We start from the raw sequence: 17960 nt of genomic DNA, 5'->3' as shown, positions 1-17960 counted from the left end.
ATATATATATATTTTAATATAAATATATTTAAATATATATGTATTTTAATATATAAATATATTAATATTTAAACATATATTTTTATATATGTTTATTTATTTATTTATATAAATTTATTTATATAAAATATACATATATATATTTATATGTTTCTTGGTTGGGAGTGGTGGCTCATGCCTGTAATCCTAGCACTTTGGGAGGCCAAGGTGGGAAGATCACTTAAGCCCAGGAGTTGGAGACCGGCCTGAGCAACATAGTGAGACCTTGTCTCAAAAAACCCTTTTTTTCTTCATATGATCTTCTACCTTTTCTTTGTTGTTAATTTTTTCCTGGGGATCTTATCTCTCCTCTCCTTCCTTTCTTTGCTTTCCTTTCCTTTTTAAAAAACCGATTGTAACTGGGGTCTTTTCTTTCCTTCATTTTGTCCTTTAGCTAGTCATTGTTTACATACACTCAGTGTAACTGGCTGTTGATGTAAACAAGTATATATGCCCATCATTTATTTCTGTGTATTTATTTTGGGGAGACATGCTATTAAAAATTTAAAAGTATATGCCTGTTATAATTGAGGACAGTGTTGCACAATGAGGATCTCATGTCTATGAACTGGGCTCCACCACTTATTAGCCCTGCGGCAATAGGAATGCTACTTAATTTCTATAAGCCACAGTTTCCTCATTTATAAAATGGGATCAAATAATATCTCAGAGGACAGTTTTCAATATTAGGAAGAGAAAGCACAAAAGCACTTAGCAGGGTGTTGGAAACAGAGTAAGCGGTCAGTAAATGATAGGACCCTACAAGGGTTCTATCCTCATACCATGATGTTCAAACCTAGTTTCTGGGGTCACACTGACTTCAGCCTTCCCAAATCACTCCCCTCCATCCCATGCTCCTGATTGCTCCTAAACAAAAGCAGGTAAGTAGACTGAAGGGTTGTAGGGTGGGGAGGAGGAGAATGAAGGAAAAGGATGGAAGGGTAGAGGCCCAGTGACACCTTTATCATAGAGAAGGAATGAAATGACTCTGTACTGATTTGGATTTTGGGATCCAGGGAATCTGAAGGAAGACAAGCTAATGAACGCGGCAGGGAAGGTGGACCTTTTCCAAAGGGCCACTTCGAATTTGCAGAGGACCTTATAGCTGACAGCTCACTTTAACCTAACTTCACAGCAAAGGGCTAGGCCCAGTGAGAGGGCCTGCAGCCACACAAGGAGTAGGTAGAGGGTCAGATGATGTGTTTCAGATCTGCCGGCTCCCATTCCAGTGCTCATTCCTCTTCATAGCCTTCTTTATTTCTCTTGTCGTTTATTCCGATCTGGGCCTAAGTACTAAATTAAAAACAGAAAAGACAGATGACAAACGTGATAGAAAACACAGGGAAGGGGAAGGAGGAAAGATAAGAGTTAAAATATTTTGAGAAGAGAGCCTCAGGGAGCTTTGGAATTAAAATCAATGATAGTATTGGCTGAATACCCTCATGGGAGAAATCCACGGGGGAACTATATAAGGAATAGTATAATGATTGCGACTATGTCTTGAGGGTCTATTGTGTGCTGCTTGTTTTGTGTGCATTTTATTTTCCTTTTACTCCTAACAACAGTCTTCCGAGGCAAGGGTTATTAACCCAATTACACCGCGTGCCTGTAGAAGGCAAGGCCTCTGTCTTCTTGGGGAACTAACATCTTTATACTCACTGAGAAGACCTGTAAAATGTACTCATAGTTCTGGACATGGACATGGTTTTGCCAGAGCTGTGAAGGACCTTGAGGATGTCAGCCCTGGCGAGTCAGGGTGAGTGCAGGAAAAATGTGATGTGGCCGGGGCAAGGAAGGACACTGTTTCTATCACTACAATAAGAAAAACCACCAGAGCAAACCAACCAACAAATCCAGGCAGAGAAACCTGACAGAGAAGGCAAAGGGGCGAGGAAGCAGCAAAAGCTTCTTGCAGCTGGAGTTAGGGATGCGTATGAAATGTGGATCAAGCCAACTGCAGTGGGGGAGGCCGCTCAACCTGGGAAAGTGCTCCATCAGCTACTTCGCCCTCTCTCCCACTGCTGCAACGCTTTTTAAAGGGACAGTCACACCCTGCAGGATTCGGAAGCGGAAATGGTCTTTGCTCATTGGATGACAATCTAAATTCAGACCGAAAGAATGTGGTTGGAGACAGCTGGTGGAAATGGTCCCAGTCTTGTCTTCACTGGAAATGTCCGGTGTTCACGTGCTGCTCGTCTCTCTTCTTAAGAAGCGTCTCCCTGTCTCCATCTCTCTCCCTGTGCCTGTCTCTGTTTCTTCCATCGTTTTTTTTCCCCCTAAGTAACCATCTCGGCGCATTGTACCCAACTGCTCGAGGAACGCCCCTGCTGTACCCATCGCTGCTGGCTGCCTCGGTGATTAATGCGAGCGACTCGGGTGGTTTATGAGAAGTGACACTTCCTCCCCAGCTTCTTGTATCTGCTGCCGAGCAGTTAACGTTAAAGCCCGCTCTGTACCTCCGCGGATGTGACTGCTGTAAATACCACGGGGCAGGGCTCTCATGCTTCAGAAACACGTAAGCAAGACGCACCGAGCCAGCCCCGGACACCCAATGACCCTGGACTGCGGCAAAGCGGGGGTGGGAATGGAAGAGGGGAGGACCACCTCGCTCCTCTCTCCTTTCTCCTCGCCCGGGCCGGAGCACGCCTTCCTCCCCGGAGGGCAGGGGAAGGTCGCTCCAGGTCGCTGGCACCTCCAGCGCCCCCGAAATCTGCAAATTCATCGCTCCGGTTCGTCTTCAGGCGAAGCCCTCCCGTCCGGAGTAGGGCCAGCCCCAGTTCTGCTTCTCCAGCCTTTAGCTGACTACTAAGGCGGATCCGACTTCTCCCCCATAAAGAGGTTTTGAATCGCTTCCCCACCGCAGGGTTTCAGTCTCTGCTTTCGACTTTGCTTCTCAGTTGCACGCTCCGCAGTCCGGAGCTGCGCTCAAGTCTCAGCAACTTTCACCATCTTGACCTGAGAGTTGGGCCGTTTCTAAGACAATGTGAACAAAGAGGAGCAGGGGGAGGGAAGGGGGGCCCCGCGGGAGGGCTGCGGGCGAGCGTGTGTGTGTGTTGGGGGCGCCGCGCTCCGCGCCCGCGGGCACTGGGGATCCTGCGGCTGGCAGGCTGTCCCGGGTGCAGAGCGCGCCGACTCCAGCCTCTCGGGCCGACCCGGCCGGGTAGGGCCCCGGACGGCCCCTGGAAGCGGGTTTCTTTGTCCTTGACTCCCGCTGGGCGCGAAGGCCGCCGGCGGCGAGCAGAAACCCGAGCCCGCGCACCGGAGGTCAGTCTTCCACGTGCGGCCCCGCCGGGGAGAGCAGGAAGGAGCGGCTGCGGCCCGGGGTCGCCCCGCGAGCATCCTGCGTCCGGCCCTCCCGGCTCCACCGCGGGCTTCGGGCGGTTGGAGGGAGACACTAGAACTCGCCTTTCGCTTCCCTGAGCCGAGGTAGGGCTAGGGATGTCGCCGCTCTTCCTAAGGAGCATGGTTTGGGGGCGAGAGGAAGACCACTGGGGCGCTCCCCGCGACCCAGACTCCCCGAAGACGCGCGCCCGAGTCGAAGTCAGGGACAGAGGAGGTTCTCTGGCGCCCCCCTGCCGACTGCTTGGCGGCCGCCGGGACCCCGGCTGCGGGGCGGGACCTAAACATAGCCCCGACCCAAAGATGCCCAGCAGAACGCTGCAAACAAAACCGAAACGGTGGCCGCATCTGCGTGTGTGTGTGTGTGTGTGTGTGTGTGTGTGTGTGAGAGAGAGAGAGAGAGAGACGGGGAAGGGGGGTTCAGATTCAACCGTCTTACCTGCAACATAGTTTGTGCTTGTGTGTGTGTGTGTGTGTGTGTGTGTGTGTGTGTGTGTGGCAGAAGAATGGAAGAGAAACTGCCACGGCCATCCAAGCCCATTAAATCAACTCCCCTTCCCTCCGACTCTCTCCACTCAGTCATATTCTACAACGCAAGGTTACAGAGCCCACGTGAAAACTAGTTTCCCAGTTTCACTCTGACCCTCCATCCGTGTAGCCAGCTAGATTTTAGGTTATCGGCTTCTATTTCGCAGAACTTCGAGTCTCAGGAGACTCAGGGATTCTTCCTCCCGCCTCGCGCAGTGCATCTTTCATCTGCTTTTCTTTGTAAAGCCAGGGCTCCTCGGCTGCCTCCCCAGGAAGTCCTGCGCTCTGGCGCGCCGCGCCTCGCCTGCCGCAGAGCGGCGCGGGCAGCAGGCCGGGCGCTAGGACCGCGGGGAGCCGGGGCGGCCGCGGCGCTACCTTAAACCCAGCCCAATGCCGCTGCCTGCGCCACTCTGCGCGCCGGCGGGGGCTGCGCAGGAGGAGCGCTCCGCCGGGCTACACCGCTCCGCGAGCCGGCGCGGCAACACCTGTTCGCGGCGGCCAGGGCGGCACGCGAGCTCCCGGACGCGGCTCTCCTCGCTCGCCGCTCGCCGCCCGTTCTAAGCCCATGGACATCTGCCGAGCCTCTGGAGGATCCTGGATACTAGCTTTGGACGCCTAAAGTTTCTTCTTCTTTTTGTTTTATTATTATTATCGTTTTTTGGAGGGGGGACCGGGAGGGGAGATTTGTCGCCGCCACCAACGTGAAATTTTTTTTTCCCCTTGAAGGATTCATGCTGATGTCTGCAGAGTCGGTTAGAGAGTAAAAACAGCGCATGCCTTCCTGGAGTCAGGATCCGTAAATTCTGACGTAGCCCGTGCATCTTAAAAATCCCTATAATAACGCCTAGGCATTTAAGTTGCTATGGTCATTCTGATCTCAAACCAAATGGAGAAACTACGGATTTTTTTTCCTTATTACTGTCGGATGGGATGAAGACCTTCCTGCCTGCTAAGAGCTGGGGATCTATCTATAGAGATACATAGATATGTTTATCAATATGTCAGTGTGTGAGTATAAAGTGGTGGTTTCTTAGACTATCAGTGGTTTGACCTTGAACCTGTGCCAGTGAAACAGCAGATTACTTTTATTTATGCATTTAATGGATTGAAGAAAAGAACCTTTTTTTTTTTTTTTTTTCTCTCTCTGCAACTGCAGTAAGGGAGGGGAGTTGGATATACCTCGCCTAATATCTCCTGGGTTGACACCATCATTATCGTTTATTCTTGTGCTCCAAAAGCCGAGTCCTCTGATGGCTCCCTTAGGTGAAGTTGGGAACTATTTCGGTGTGCAGGATGCGGTACCGTTTGGGAATGTGCCCGTGTTGCCGGTGGAGAGCCCGGTTTTGTTAAGTGACCACCTGAGTCAGTCCGACGCAGGGGGGCTCCCCAGGGGACCCGCAGTCACGGACTTGGATCATTTAAAGGGGATTCTCAGGCGGAGGCAGCTATACTGCAGGACTGGATTTCACTTAGAAATCTTCCCCAATGGTACTATCCAGGGAACCAGGAAAGACCACAGCCGATTCGGTAGGTATACCATTAACCCTTTAGTGTCCATGAGATGGCATGTTGGAATTATAACTACCAAGAAGGTGTTGGCCGGGTGGGGAACGTGGGAAGGGATCTCCCCTCCTCCCCCTTTTCTCGGTATCTCTCTTTCTCTCTGTGTCTTGCCAGCTCAGGAAAAAATGCCTCCGGAATTGCAGATCTGCTGCTGGCACTGATGCAAGTATACATCAAAAGGCCCCTTACTTTTAATTTAAAGGGGGGCATAATTTATAAATATAATACAAGTTTCCAGTTCTTTTGCATCAGATACACGGGTTTAGGAAGTTTCTTTTGAATGGACTGATCGCACGAGTTTAAAGCTTTAATCATTAACTACTAAGAACTTAATGCAGTTTCCTGGAGGCAGTGGGTATCTTGTGCCCAAATTAAGGTTTTTCACTTTTCCCCTTTCCTGTAATAAGTATACTGCTTGAATTGTGTATTTATTAAGCGCATTGATTATTCCCCCTTGTGAGGGTCTGAAAGCCCCATAGGCAAATGTTGCTGACGGATCGTCCTGTTGGGAGGGCTAAAGTCGTATTTTAGGCTCCGTGAAAACCAGGGACAGAGGCTTTGGGAAAATGACTTGGGAAGGGGCAGGACGCTGGCCAGGGGTGTTTGTTCTTCCCAGCTATCAAGTGCTAATCTCTGCTTTTAAATTTCCATAGCGTGCAGCCGTGTGGGTTTCTTGCTTGGCTCTCTGGTGTGAGTGTGTGCGCGCGTGCAAACGTTGCGAGGTAATTTTAAAGGGCATTCCGAGGATTTCATTTTCAGCGAGGGTTTTTGTGACTCAGCACTGAGGGCTGCAGGCTGGAGGGCTGCTGGCTCTGCCCACTTTATGCCTGCACACACGTGCTTGCCGGGGCACCCTGAGCCCAATAGCACGAAGTCAACTAACACACTCCCGATGGGGTGGACTCTCGAGTTTTTTCCTTACTTAAAAAAAAAAAAAAAATTAAGCGCCAGTTGGGGCAACCAGACTGTTCGAAGGAGTTAACTTATGAGTGAACCCACCTGACAACACTTAAACTGGGTCGTAAAAAGCAAAGTCCTGCGGTGATTTTTCTTCCTCATGCTTTAGTGCCAGATGTTGAACACAATCTAAACTATATGTTTAGCTTCGTGCGGCTGCGGATGATGCCAGAAGGTGAGGAGGACTCAGGCCTGGGCTGGGGATAGTCCCAGATCCACGAGGCCCAGGATTTGCTCCTTGTGCTCACCCCTGAGCCTAAGCCCACAGCTGAGCCTAGTAGTGTGAAATTGCTTGGGCCGTCTCCACTCGCTGCTTAAAAAAAGTTGTAGCTCTTCGCTTTGCAATTATTTCAGTTGAAATATAACTATCCCCTCCCCACCCCATTAGTAAAAAGGTAGCTTCTGGTTGTTGCAAAGGCAAGACTAAACTTTTACTAAAAGTGCCGTTTCCATCTGGCCTCTTTAAGGGCTGCCACCGTGCCTAGCGTTCGACACCAGAACAACAGGCAGTGGGCGGCCCTGGGTGGGCGAGCGAGTGTGTCCGGGCCCGCGTCGGCCACCCGCGGGGCGTCGGGGCCGCGCCGGCCGAGGCGAGCGGAGTGGGCGGTCGGCCTAGGTGTGCCAGGCGGCCGGAGCCCCAGCCCTCCCGCGCTCGCGGCCGGCAGGTGCCTGCTCGGCCGCCCGGGCCCCGCGGCGCACTTAGCGGCGGCCCGGCCGGCTCCGCGCGGTCCTAAACGCGCTCGTGTTCCGGCTCCCTTTCCGCTTGGCTCGGGTGCGCCCTTCAGAGCTGCGGGGACCGCGGGGGCTGAGGGGCGGCAGGCAGGGGCTGACACACTTCTGGCCGCGTTTAGGGACTCCGGTTTTTCATTTTGGCCCAAGTTGAGCCCCTTCGCTTTCTCTTTGTGTGTGACAGTGGGTCTGGCGGGGCTGACAGCCGCCGCCCGGGACTGCGCGGTGGTTTGCGGTGTGGGAACGGCTGGAGGCGCGCGCAGCGGCAGGAGACTTGGTGGCGGGGACGGAGGACGGGCTGGAGGTCGGACCCCTGAGCTCCCCTGTCCCATCCCGTGCCCCTTCCCTTCTTCTGAAGCACGCAGCCGGGTTTTGGAGACTCCAAGGGCTCCGTGGTGCCCGGGAGGTGGGTCGGGGGCCCCTGGCCGGAGCCGCAGGGGAAGGAGTGGGGGTGGGGGGGACAAAGGGCCGCGGAGGCGGGTGGAGGGGGCGGCGTGCTATTGTTAACCGCTTTCTGAGAGCAGAGCTCGCGAGCTCGCCGATTGCGGTCCAGCTTTCCCGCGCCCCCGCCTCGGCTCCGGCTTCACAACCGGGGGAGCCCGGGGTGCGCGCGGGAGAGCGGCGGGGGCGCACCGCTGCAGGGGCGCCGCGGCGGGCTCGGGCAGGCTTTATTGTGTGGATCAGCCGAGCTTGCCTTTGAGAGACCCTGTTAGAACTGTGGTGCAGCACGACTGGGCCCTGGTGTATAGAGATTATGGGATGTTCTAGTTGGGGCTCCTCCACGGACTCCTTCTCCCATGAGCATTTTTTTTTTTGGATGCCGTCACCTTTAGGACAGGGCGTTTGCTACACGCAATCGAGTCATTAGAAATCCCGTAACTGTGCTACAGGGGAGAGCACGGATGCAAGGCCGGGGACCATGCGGGAGGGGAAGGCAGGAGAGGCGCGTTCTGGGGTCAGCGTACGAGGACCGCGGCGGGCTACAGTGGCTCAACAGAGACCTGACGTCAAACAAAAAGCTAGACCCCTCACCCCTAGAGGTCGGAGAAAGGTGTCGCCAAGGAAGTGACATCTCCAGTCCTTAGACACTGTCGGCGCTGTGTTGGGAGGTGGGGACTGGGGGGAGGGGCAAGGAGTAGTGTTGGGTGGGAGGGGGCGGAAGCCCCGGCCCAGTTTGGGGACTGGGGTCGCCGAGCCGCGAGCTAGCCCGTCGGCCTGGCGTCGGCCGAGGGGGAAGGGCGCCCTGGCGCTCCGCTGTGCCACTCACCCTGGCTGGGATGGAGTTGAGTGGGTGGCTGTGCGCAGTGGGGGTGGGGAAGCAGGGTGAGGCAGGAGGGTTATTTAAGTCTTTCATCCGGTTGCAGTGAGAAGCTGGCCCCCGGGGTGACAGCAGTGCCGCGGTCTCCCGCTGCTGCCGCTGCGGCAGGTCCCAATATTAGCAACCTCTGCAGAGCGGTGGTGCGTGTGCTGGGAGCCTCCTACCCTCGCCTTCCCAGCCCCGCCCGGAGTGAGGCCGTGGCGGCGCTAGGACCCCGCGGCGCGCGCAGGGAGGGCGGAGGGAGGGCAAGGGCGCCGGGAGGGGGCGAGGGGCTGCGGCGGCCGGGCTCTGGCACACCTGGCGCTCCCGCGCGCCGCCGTGGCCTCACCTTCAGCCCTCCTCCTCCTCCGGGAGCGGCCTCTCCTCCGCAGCAGCCCGGCTCCCCTCTGGGGACTTCGTCCTCACTCTCAGTTTCTCTAGAAAAGAGTAACTGTAGGTGGGGGGCGGAGTGGGTTTACACCTTGATTAAAATAGAAAGTGCATTTTCTACCTGAAATGAAACAGCAGAAGGAAACGTGCTGGAAAAAGGATTTTTTGCCGCCCCCAGGCAGCCGCAGGTGACTGCAGCTGCTGGCAAGCTTGGCAGTGACACAGCAGCGGTAGTGCAGGGGACGTGGGGGTGGGGGAGTCTTACTGTTCTAGCAGGAGCTGCAGAGGTGACAACTTAGGTGGGACCTTGAAGGAGCCCTTTGTTTTTTTTTCCCTCTGGGGCTGGTGGTGTGGAGGTAAGACTGAACAAGGAGACAAGGAACTGGCAGTTGTATCTCTGTGCAGTAGGCTGGGGAAGCGAGATGTTTTGTTTCATCTGTATATCTACATACCTATGTCTATATATAGCTCACTTTTAAAGCACTCTGGCCTTGCTAAATGGAAAAAAAAGTGAGCAGAAAATCATTTGGGGAAATAATAATGTAAAATAATAAAAACGTGAACACTGGGCCTGATCTGCCATTTAACTTGCTTGGGAAGCCTAACTCTGTTCACCTTTTGGCTGGGTGGTGGCTCTGAAAGGCCAGACTTCATCAAGACCTCAGATGAGCACCCAAACTGGGGCTTCCATTCAAAGGTGGGTCAGGTGAAAGTTTTACTAGAGTGGAGAAATATGGTAGTATGATTTTTTTAAATGGGTATTTAAAAATCTTATTTCCAGGGTTTTACACTTAAACATTTTTTTTGTTCTATGTATCTGATTCTTCATTGTCTCAGGAAAAGACTGGGTGTTTAAGGAGATGGTTTTAGAATTGCTTCAGGTTCTGGAAAAATTGGTGGGGTCATCCAACTCCATTTCGGTTAGTCATTTTCTATGTCAACTCTGAGATGTGCTCAAGTTTCCACAGATGCGAACTTACCCCGGTTCAGGCTCTGAGATGATTGAACCCGCGGCCCTGGCTGGAGCTTCTTTGGGTGAGCAGGAAGCTCTGCAGGAAAGAGTCTTAATCGCGGATTTTCCACAGCCCCCTGCCCTGCCCCCTCCACAGTCTGCATAATTTGTGTGGTCTGAATGTGTTCTGTAACGTGTTGGGGGCTCTTAGGTCAGAGGGCCATGTCATGAGGGCCACAGTGGAGCAGCTCTGACTGCCTTGCCCTCCCACTGCTGGCCTCACATGGCCTTGGAGGTGAGGCCCAGCACAGATGGGTTCTAGGGGGCGGTGCCAGCTTTGGGTTAATGGTCCATTCGAATGGAACTGGGGCAGCCTGTCAGCTCTGGGGATGGTCACTAATAGTGAGTCTAGGGCAATGAGGAAGGTCCAGTGGGGTCATTTTCCTGAAATAGTCGAGGCATTGACCTGGTCTCTCATGGACTGTGGATGATCTCACACCTCATCAAATTCCATGGGGGCCCAGTGAATGTGTTCTCATTTGGAACTGTTGACTGCTGTGGAAGAGAATAAAGAAATGACAGCAGTTACTGACCCTGTGCTTCCCATGTCACTCTATCACTACCCACTACTGTGGACCTTCTGAGCTAAGATGTCAAGGCTGCGTCTGCCCAAAATAAGGGACAGGCTGCCAATGGTACACATGTGTGCCATAGTTCTAATATTAGGCACAGTCTCATCATTTGCTCACTCCTCCCGGCTTTCTTCCTTCCTTCTTTTCTTTGGTCTTTCCTTCTTTCCCTTTCTCTCTCTTTGATCATTAAACATTCAGATGTCTCTGCACAGAAGGCTTCTCCTGACTGTTATTGGTCCAGCACCCTCTGCTGCCCAGTCACGTGAGCAGATAACGTGTGGAGCGTGTCCTACTCAGGGAGTGTAGTTGGAAGCACTTGCTTGGCACCAGCTCCACTCCAGAGAGAGGTGAATGGACCTCGCTGAGGTTATAGAATTTGTTGTGGACGAGAGGGTACCAGGAATGACGAGGTGTCCAGTCTGGTTGGCGTGGGATCCTGTTGCGGGGTTGCCAGATCTTCCTGACCTTGCAACAGTGGTGCCCTTTGCATGGGGAAGAATGACTGTGACTCCTACGTTCAGATAGTCTGCTTGTCCTTGCGTCACTGAGGTGACCACATGAAAAGCTAGGCTGTTCTTTTGAGGTCTCTATTTTTAAGGAGATACAGAGAAATGGGTGGTGGTTTGAGGTGATAAAATCTTTTCCACCTGGGGTCACTGGGTAGTTCCTTCTTGCTTGGATAGCTTTTTGGAGACCCATCTAGGGAGTTTATTTTCTTGGGAAGCCTCTGACTTGCCTTCAGAAACCCAGATGAGCTGCCCGTCTTTGGACTGCCCTTACCCTGAACATCTCCCTCTAACTGCATTTGCCACACTCTTGTTATATTTATCTGTTTACATGTCCTTCTTCCCAACAGATGGTGAGCAATTTGAGGGTGATAGGACCTAGGCTATATCTGGTTCATCTTTATATACTCAATAAATGGCGTGATGCTTAGCTTATAATAGTCCCTTAATAATAGCTTCTTGAATGAAAAAGTGAATGAATGTGAATTACAGCTGTCTTGTCAATGCCAGAAAAAGAAACTAGATAGATATCTTAATATCTTCATTTCCAAATTATATAATAACAATGCTTTCAGAACTCACCTATATGGAACTAGTACAGAAATCACAGAGACATTAAAAAGAGACAAAACCAACTTTAAGATGTGCATAATAGTTAAGGAAATGGGCTTTGGAGTGCAATTGCTTGGGGGCTAATTATTAACCTCCTTAAACCTCAATTTCCCCATTCGTACACTGGGGATTAGAATATTGTAATGCCTAGAGTTGTTCTGAGGATTAAATGATAGAAAGCCTCGCATTTGGCATAGACTGAATGCTCAAGAATTCTCACTTTACAATGATCATTATTGCTGTTGTTATTTTTTTTTCTTGATGTTCTGCAGACCAGCCAGTGAAATGGCTTTGTGAAATCACATACACCTTATTATTTGTTGGACCTGATGGGCAACATTGGCTAATATTCATTATTAGTCCTCAGAGTTACCTCATGTGCAAGGAAAACAGAAAGATCATCTTATGCCGGTTTAGAAGCTGCAAATATAAATATCTTTTAGTTTTATGATTAAACATTTCCTCATTGACCTGGTAAATTAAATCGTTCAGACCTCAAAGGGGGCCAATTGTTTTCTGCATTTCATTTTATGATGAAAATTGGACATTAATTAACTCCTTACATCAATTTCAGGGTATATATGGCTCACATTTTGCTGTGCTTTCAGGTAGCTAAGAAGCTACTCACATACTTGTGACTGCTCATAGTAATAAAATACCACATTTGAATTATTTTGGCTCATAAGAATTAGAAGTAGTACAGTGAAATAAAATGACTGCATCAAAAAGGGAGTGTATCCAATGAGAAATGAATCTCACGGAAATATTACCTTATTTATATTCCCATTTGCTTTGTGAGTAGGGAAGGCTAGTGATAAACTGGCTTCTTTTAGATGCATCTTCCATCATAGAGTCATAGATTAATAGATTCAAAACAATGTATAATTTCACTTTATATTTTTTCTTACGCTGTTTGACATTCTATTAAAATAATTACCTTTGAATCTTTAGATAATCTGTAAACTGTAAGTGCAAGATAAATTTGTTACATTTTGTCCTTATAAATGAATAAAGAATACCCCTTTAGAAGAAATAGCTCTTCTTTTTTACTTCCCCTCACCTCGGAAGAGTTTCCTCTTGAGCTAATCCTTTCCTCCATTAGATTTATGCTGTCCTGTCTTCTTTTGATTGCAGCACCAGTGTATTTTGTGAGAGTTGCAAAATTAATTGTTGAAAAATTCATGTAAGTGCTTTTTTATTAGTCACATGAGACTGACTATAGCACATTGTTACCCTAAGTTGTTTTCTGAACTTTTAAATGTAAGTAAAATTTTTAATATTTGAAAGTATTTTTAAAACAACTCAGTATTTGCATTAATAAAAGGGCTACATAAAATGTAGCACTTTACAATGAAAAGGAAAAAAATGTCTGAGTGAAAGTAGGATTAGCAGCGTCCTAAATATACTGTGGGCTAATCATCTGAAAACCACAATATAGTTAGAGAAATTGAAGCTGCTGTTGTGTGGCCATAAAACTCTGGATTTATGCCCAGCTTAGGTGTTATTCTTAGTGAGGTAAGCAAGGGGAAAGAAGGAAGTAAAAGAAGATCATTGTGTTGATTTGATTTTGGGATACAGCATTGCATGCCTACTTTAAATCCTGAGCAGTATTTCTCTCTTCAGAATATTATTATTTTATTTTAATTGCTTAACTATCTCTTTGAGGTTTAGCTAAGTATAGCAAAAGCCAAAACTTTGTTTAAGCAGAAATATTTGGGGTGTATGTAGGAAGTTTTAGTTTTTTAGATAGAGTTAAAAAAAATTATAGAGAGCTGGAGCTGGAGAATCTTCTGTAGAAACCAATCAAGACTTTAGTTAGCACCTCATTCCCTTATTTTGAGAGACATAGATCATTCTCTAAACAGAATACTTTTTTTTCCCTACTGAAACAGATATTTATTTCTCCCAGTTCTAAAGGCTGGGAAGTCCAAGAACAAGATACTCACACACAGATTCTTAACTTCATGTTTCTAAAGTAGAAGTAGGTTGTCTTTTTTTTTTCTGTAAGTATTCTGTTTAGAGAATGGTCTTATGTTTCTCAAAATAAGAGAATCACATACAGATACTTTATGTTTATGAAGTAGACATAGGTTGTCTTTCTCTTAAATTCTACTCTTTTAAGTTAATTAGATTATATTCACACTGGTTTTTCTGTTCTGTTACTTCTTAGCAAACTATGTAGACAGTAGCTTTTTAATTTTTCCAAATGTTTTGTTTATTGTGTAAGTCATGTTAATAAGTATTTTTGTATCATTATGATAAGACAGAATTTAGCTGGAAATCAATTCTTTCAGGCAGTGATTTTAAAAGACACTTCTTTAGCTGGGGTTATCCAAGTGGGGAGCTGGGCTCAGTGTCCTCTCCAAAACCCCAGGGATGCTGCGACTCTAGGGACATGCTCCACGCTCTGACCTGTCCTCTGCCTTCTACCCTTTGTCTACAGGCATTCTGGAATTTATCAGTATAGCAGTGGGCCTGGTCAGCATTCGAGGCGTGGACAGCGGACTCTACCTCGGGATGAATGAGAAGGGGGAGCTGTATGGATCGGTAAGCACTGCAGGGACTTCATCCAGCTTTATGCTCCGTGCTTGATTTGAACAGCTGTCTTTTCTCTAGATTAAAAAGGGCCAGAAATGAAACTGAGTCTGCTTGGAAGGCGAGTGTAAGTTTTTACTTTTTGAGGAAAGCCATTTTATTTTTATTAATAGATAAACAGCTCTGCATCTTCAGTAGACCAAAGTTGCTAAGAAAATGCTTTATTTATATGCCAAACCATCTTCATTATCAAGTAAATAAAAAAATGTACGTGTGAAAAATCCTATCTTCTTGTTTTGAATGAGAGTTATTTTTGAAATGAATTGAAATGATCTCCTCCTAAGCTTTGCCAAGCATTGTAATTAAAACTAGAAATAGACCACGCAGTGAATCTAAACTCTCTCTGAGCCACATGCAAGATTTTCATTATGCAGAGAAGAAGGGAGATGGAAATTGTTGTCAGATATTTTTGTATGTGAATAAGAATATGACAATATTGTAATTATTTGCAAATGTTATAAATTTATTTTTTTCCACTCGCCATCTCCACTAGGTTGTAAGGTCCTCAGGGGAGGCAGTAAAGAAGTATTTATTGTACCCTGCTAGGTTCCAGGCAGGTACTGTTCTAGGTGCTGAGGTGTGAATGAGACAAGCTTACCCTTCCACTCTGTGGTGGGGACTAACTTTCCATCATGGTATCACTTCACTCCTGCTAATGCAGTACCTAAAACACAGTGCGTGGTACACACAGGGACTTAATAAATTTTTGCTGAATGTGTGAGTATGAATAATATATACTAACTTGGGTTTTCAACATTCAAACTTGTAATGAAATTAATCTTTAGTGTTTCTCTCTTTCTCTTTTTTTTTGAGATAGGTTATTGCTGTTGCCCAGGCTGGAGTGCAGTGGTGTAATTGTAGCTCACTGCAGCCTGGAACTCATGGGCTTAAAAGACCCTCCTTTTTCAGCCTCCTGAGTAGCTGGGACTATGAATGTGCATCACCACACACCCTAATGAAAATTTTTTTTGTAGAGACAAGGTCACGCTATGTTGCTCAGGCTGATCTTGAAGTCCTGGCTTCAAGCGATTCTCTTGCCTTGGTCTCCCAGAGTAATTCATCATTGCAACTACTGGTGGTCAAATGAGAATTTAATCCATGTTATCTGAAATATGAGAACTTTGATTAGAGTTTATAAGATGTTGAAAAGAAAAAAAGCTTAGAACGAGAAAAGTTTTGGAGTTCTCAGTACACAGAAGTGAAGGGCAAAAATTTTTCTAGACGTACTTTTCTACCATTAGGCTTGTAAAAATATGTATATATAGATACACACATATATATATATAATGCTAAAATATATTTGTAAGTATAGGATTGGGTTTGCCTTTTTAAACACAGAACATGGTTTAGGCAAAGTTATTTAGCCCCTAAACGACTTTTGTGATACCTTTAAGTGGGAAGAAAGATAAGATACAACATAAGGGAAACTTTTACATTTAAAAGAGAGAAAATGACGTTCTCCTTTTGTCATACCTTCTTTTTTTTTTTTTTAGGTACGTAATGTGAATTTCAGTTGAACTCAATAAAAAGCTTTTTGTGTAGAACAGAAGTTCTGACTTTTAGTATGTAGATGGGGCTTTGTTTTATCACAGTGGCCTCCAAACTTGTATCACGTTTCCCCACCAAAAAAATTGTTTTCAATATGCATCTCAAATAAATATAGTATGCTTAATTTGAGTATGCTTCTTAAATATTAAATTATTTTAAATTTGTATATATCAAGTATAGTTTATGTATGCTATTTTATAAGAGATACAGCAAAGTAAACAATTTTAAAGAATAGAATGAATGAGGAAACCTAAATAGGGGCTCTATTACTTGTTTCTTGTTCCAAGGATCACCTTGCACACCCCTCTGAATTTTTCCCAGTTGAGAGATGACCGATCTTTCAGGTGAAATCACCAGCATGATTCAGACTCCTGTGGTTTATTGGTTGACAAGGAGAGCATGTCTGATTTTGTGTTCAGCAAAGCTGCTGGTAGGATTGTTGCCCGGGCTGAGCTTCATCTCTCCTTCTGGATGATTTACGTGGTTTCTTACTCATGCCTTCCTGCCTGGCACGCCCCAGTTCCTAGCACAGTGCCTGGGGCAGCATGAGAGGGACACCGAGTGTAGACCCATGGGGTACCAGTGACAATACTGTGGGAAACAGCTGGAGAACGCCATCTTTCCCATTCTCTAGGAAGCCCACCTGTCTTGTTAGGTTCTCTGTGACACCTGGCTGCCTCTTCTTGGGCTTTTTGAGCACAGACACAGTGTGTGGGCAGGAGTAGGCTTGTCACCACTGCCATACAGCTCGCTGACAGTTCAGTCATGGAGTCCCAGCCAGGCAAAGGGCAATAAAAGAAAGGGCAAAAAGGCTCTTCTTCCGCGTGTGCTTGAGAAGCGCACACCTTCTCACGTGAAGAGTGTCCCAGGTGTAGAAACTGCTCCGAGGAATGGTGGCTGCCAGACACACTTTTCCGTATCATGCTTTCCTTGCAGAAACATGTCTTCAGCCGCTTCCCTGCATCCCTAGTCTTTTGTCTCCAATCCATTCTCCACACTGATGGCAGAAGTACCTTCAAAACCCAGATAGGAGTGTCACCTGTGCACAGAGATCCTTCGAATACTTGCCTTTGAAGGATACTGCCCACATTCTTTAACATGGCACCCAGTGCTTAGGATGAACCGCTGCTTGGATCTGCTTGCCGGGAGCACCCCTTGTACCTCCTTACCTTTGCAACTCCAGTCTGTCTATTTGCTGTTCTCCAAACACATTATGCCATCTGATATACATGTGTGATCAAGTGAATTTCTCTCTCAGATGCCTTTCTCTTGCCTTCTCCACCTGATGAAGCAGGACTTTTTATTTAAGATTCAATGGAAATACCACTTCTTCTGCAAAACCTTCATTACACCCCCAACTCTAACCCTATTTATTCTAGTTAGTATTTCTTGTGTATTTCTTTGGTCCCCGGGAATAGAATACTTTGTTACCTTATTACATAAGTCACAGTACAGTTTACAGTGTAATCGATTGTATTTCTCTGTTTCCTAATGTATCTAAAGGGCATGGACCACATTTTTTTTTTTAAGGTTTCCTAACACACAACAGTGACGCTTGTACATAGTAGGTGCTTGATGAATTCTCATTGGGTTGAACTGAATTAAAAGTTATGATTTATTTCTATCCTTCATTAGATGCATAGAAGTGTTCTTGCAGTATGTCCCTTGTTTGGTTACTTGTATATTTAGGTCTCCAGTTGAGGAGGAATCACCATCTTCCATTTCTATGCGTAATTGGCCTGTGTGTGCCTGTGTAGTCTCCCGTGTGTGTGGCCCAAGGGGGATGAGGCTGATGCTGGAAGAAAGATAGTGCAGTGTCAAGAACATGGTTAACTCTCATTCTGTATCTGCTACGAAGTAGGCAGCAGGCTCTCTTTCTCCTCTTCTGTAAGACGAAGAACTCGAGTTAGACATCTGGAGCGTCTTGTCCCAGTCTGGGTGGATCCCAAGAATTCTGTAGTTTCAGTTTCTCAGGCTTCATTCTCAGGTCTTCTCTGTCTGACCCATGATGTTCTTATGCACACAAAATGTTTGTGCAGTGAGATCTCTTCGCCTCTTTTGTAAGGAGCTGGGAGGGAGGCTCCTGGGTCACAGGTTATTTCCCTTTGGTCTGTTTCCCCTGCAGGCGAGGGCGAGGGCAAGAGTGAAAGTCTTGTTCCTTGGGGGCTGGAGTCTCATATTTCCCACTGGGTTTGTGGTTTTCATGCCTTGCGTGGTAGTGAGAATGAGGAGTGACAAAAATATCTCATTTTCATTGTGATGAGATTGAGAGA

General features: G+C 47.5%; 1 protein-coding gene and 1 long non-coding RNA gene across 3 annotated transcripts in view; one reads left to right on the top strand and one right to left on the bottom strand.

Annotated features, from left to right (window-relative positions):
- Positions 1-4257, bottom strand: part of LOC116537888 — a 15282-nt gene extending 11025 nt beyond the window's left edge. The window contains exons 1-2 of one of the 2 annotated variants that reach the window (XR_004263398.1): positions 3818-4257; positions 822-1332 (exon numbers count right to left, since the gene is read on the bottom strand). This is a non-coding gene — a long non-coding RNA (uncharacterized LOC116537888). Of the gene's footprint in view, positions 1-821; positions 1333-1906; positions 3732-3817 lie in introns of those variants that run through there. The other variant, XR_004263399.1, reaches the window with a different exon arrangement.
- Positions 4258-4310: 53 nt separating this feature from the next.
- The window catches only part of FGF9 (fibroblast growth factor 9), a 34343-nt gene continuing 20693 nt past the window's right edge, over positions 4311-17960 (top strand). The window contains exons 1-2 of the mRNA XM_032260100.1: positions 4311-5433; positions 13988-14091. Of these exons, the coding sequence (XP_032115991.1) occupies positions 5157-5433; positions 13988-14091 (381 nt within the window). The 5' untranslated portion in view covers positions 4311-5156. The remainder of the gene's footprint in view (positions 5434-13987; positions 14092-17960) is intronic.

Source organism: Sapajus apella, unplaced genomic scaffold (genome assembly GCF_009761245.1).
Source record: "Sapajus apella isolate SASKATOON/1434 unplaced genomic scaffold, GSC_monkey_1.0 scaffold114, whole genome shotgun sequence".
NCBI lineage: Eukaryota > Metazoa > Chordata > Mammalia > Primates > Cebidae > Sapajus > Sapajus apella.
Note: the sequence above shows the minus strand (reverse complement) of the source record. Positions and strands in the feature narration are given on the sequence as shown.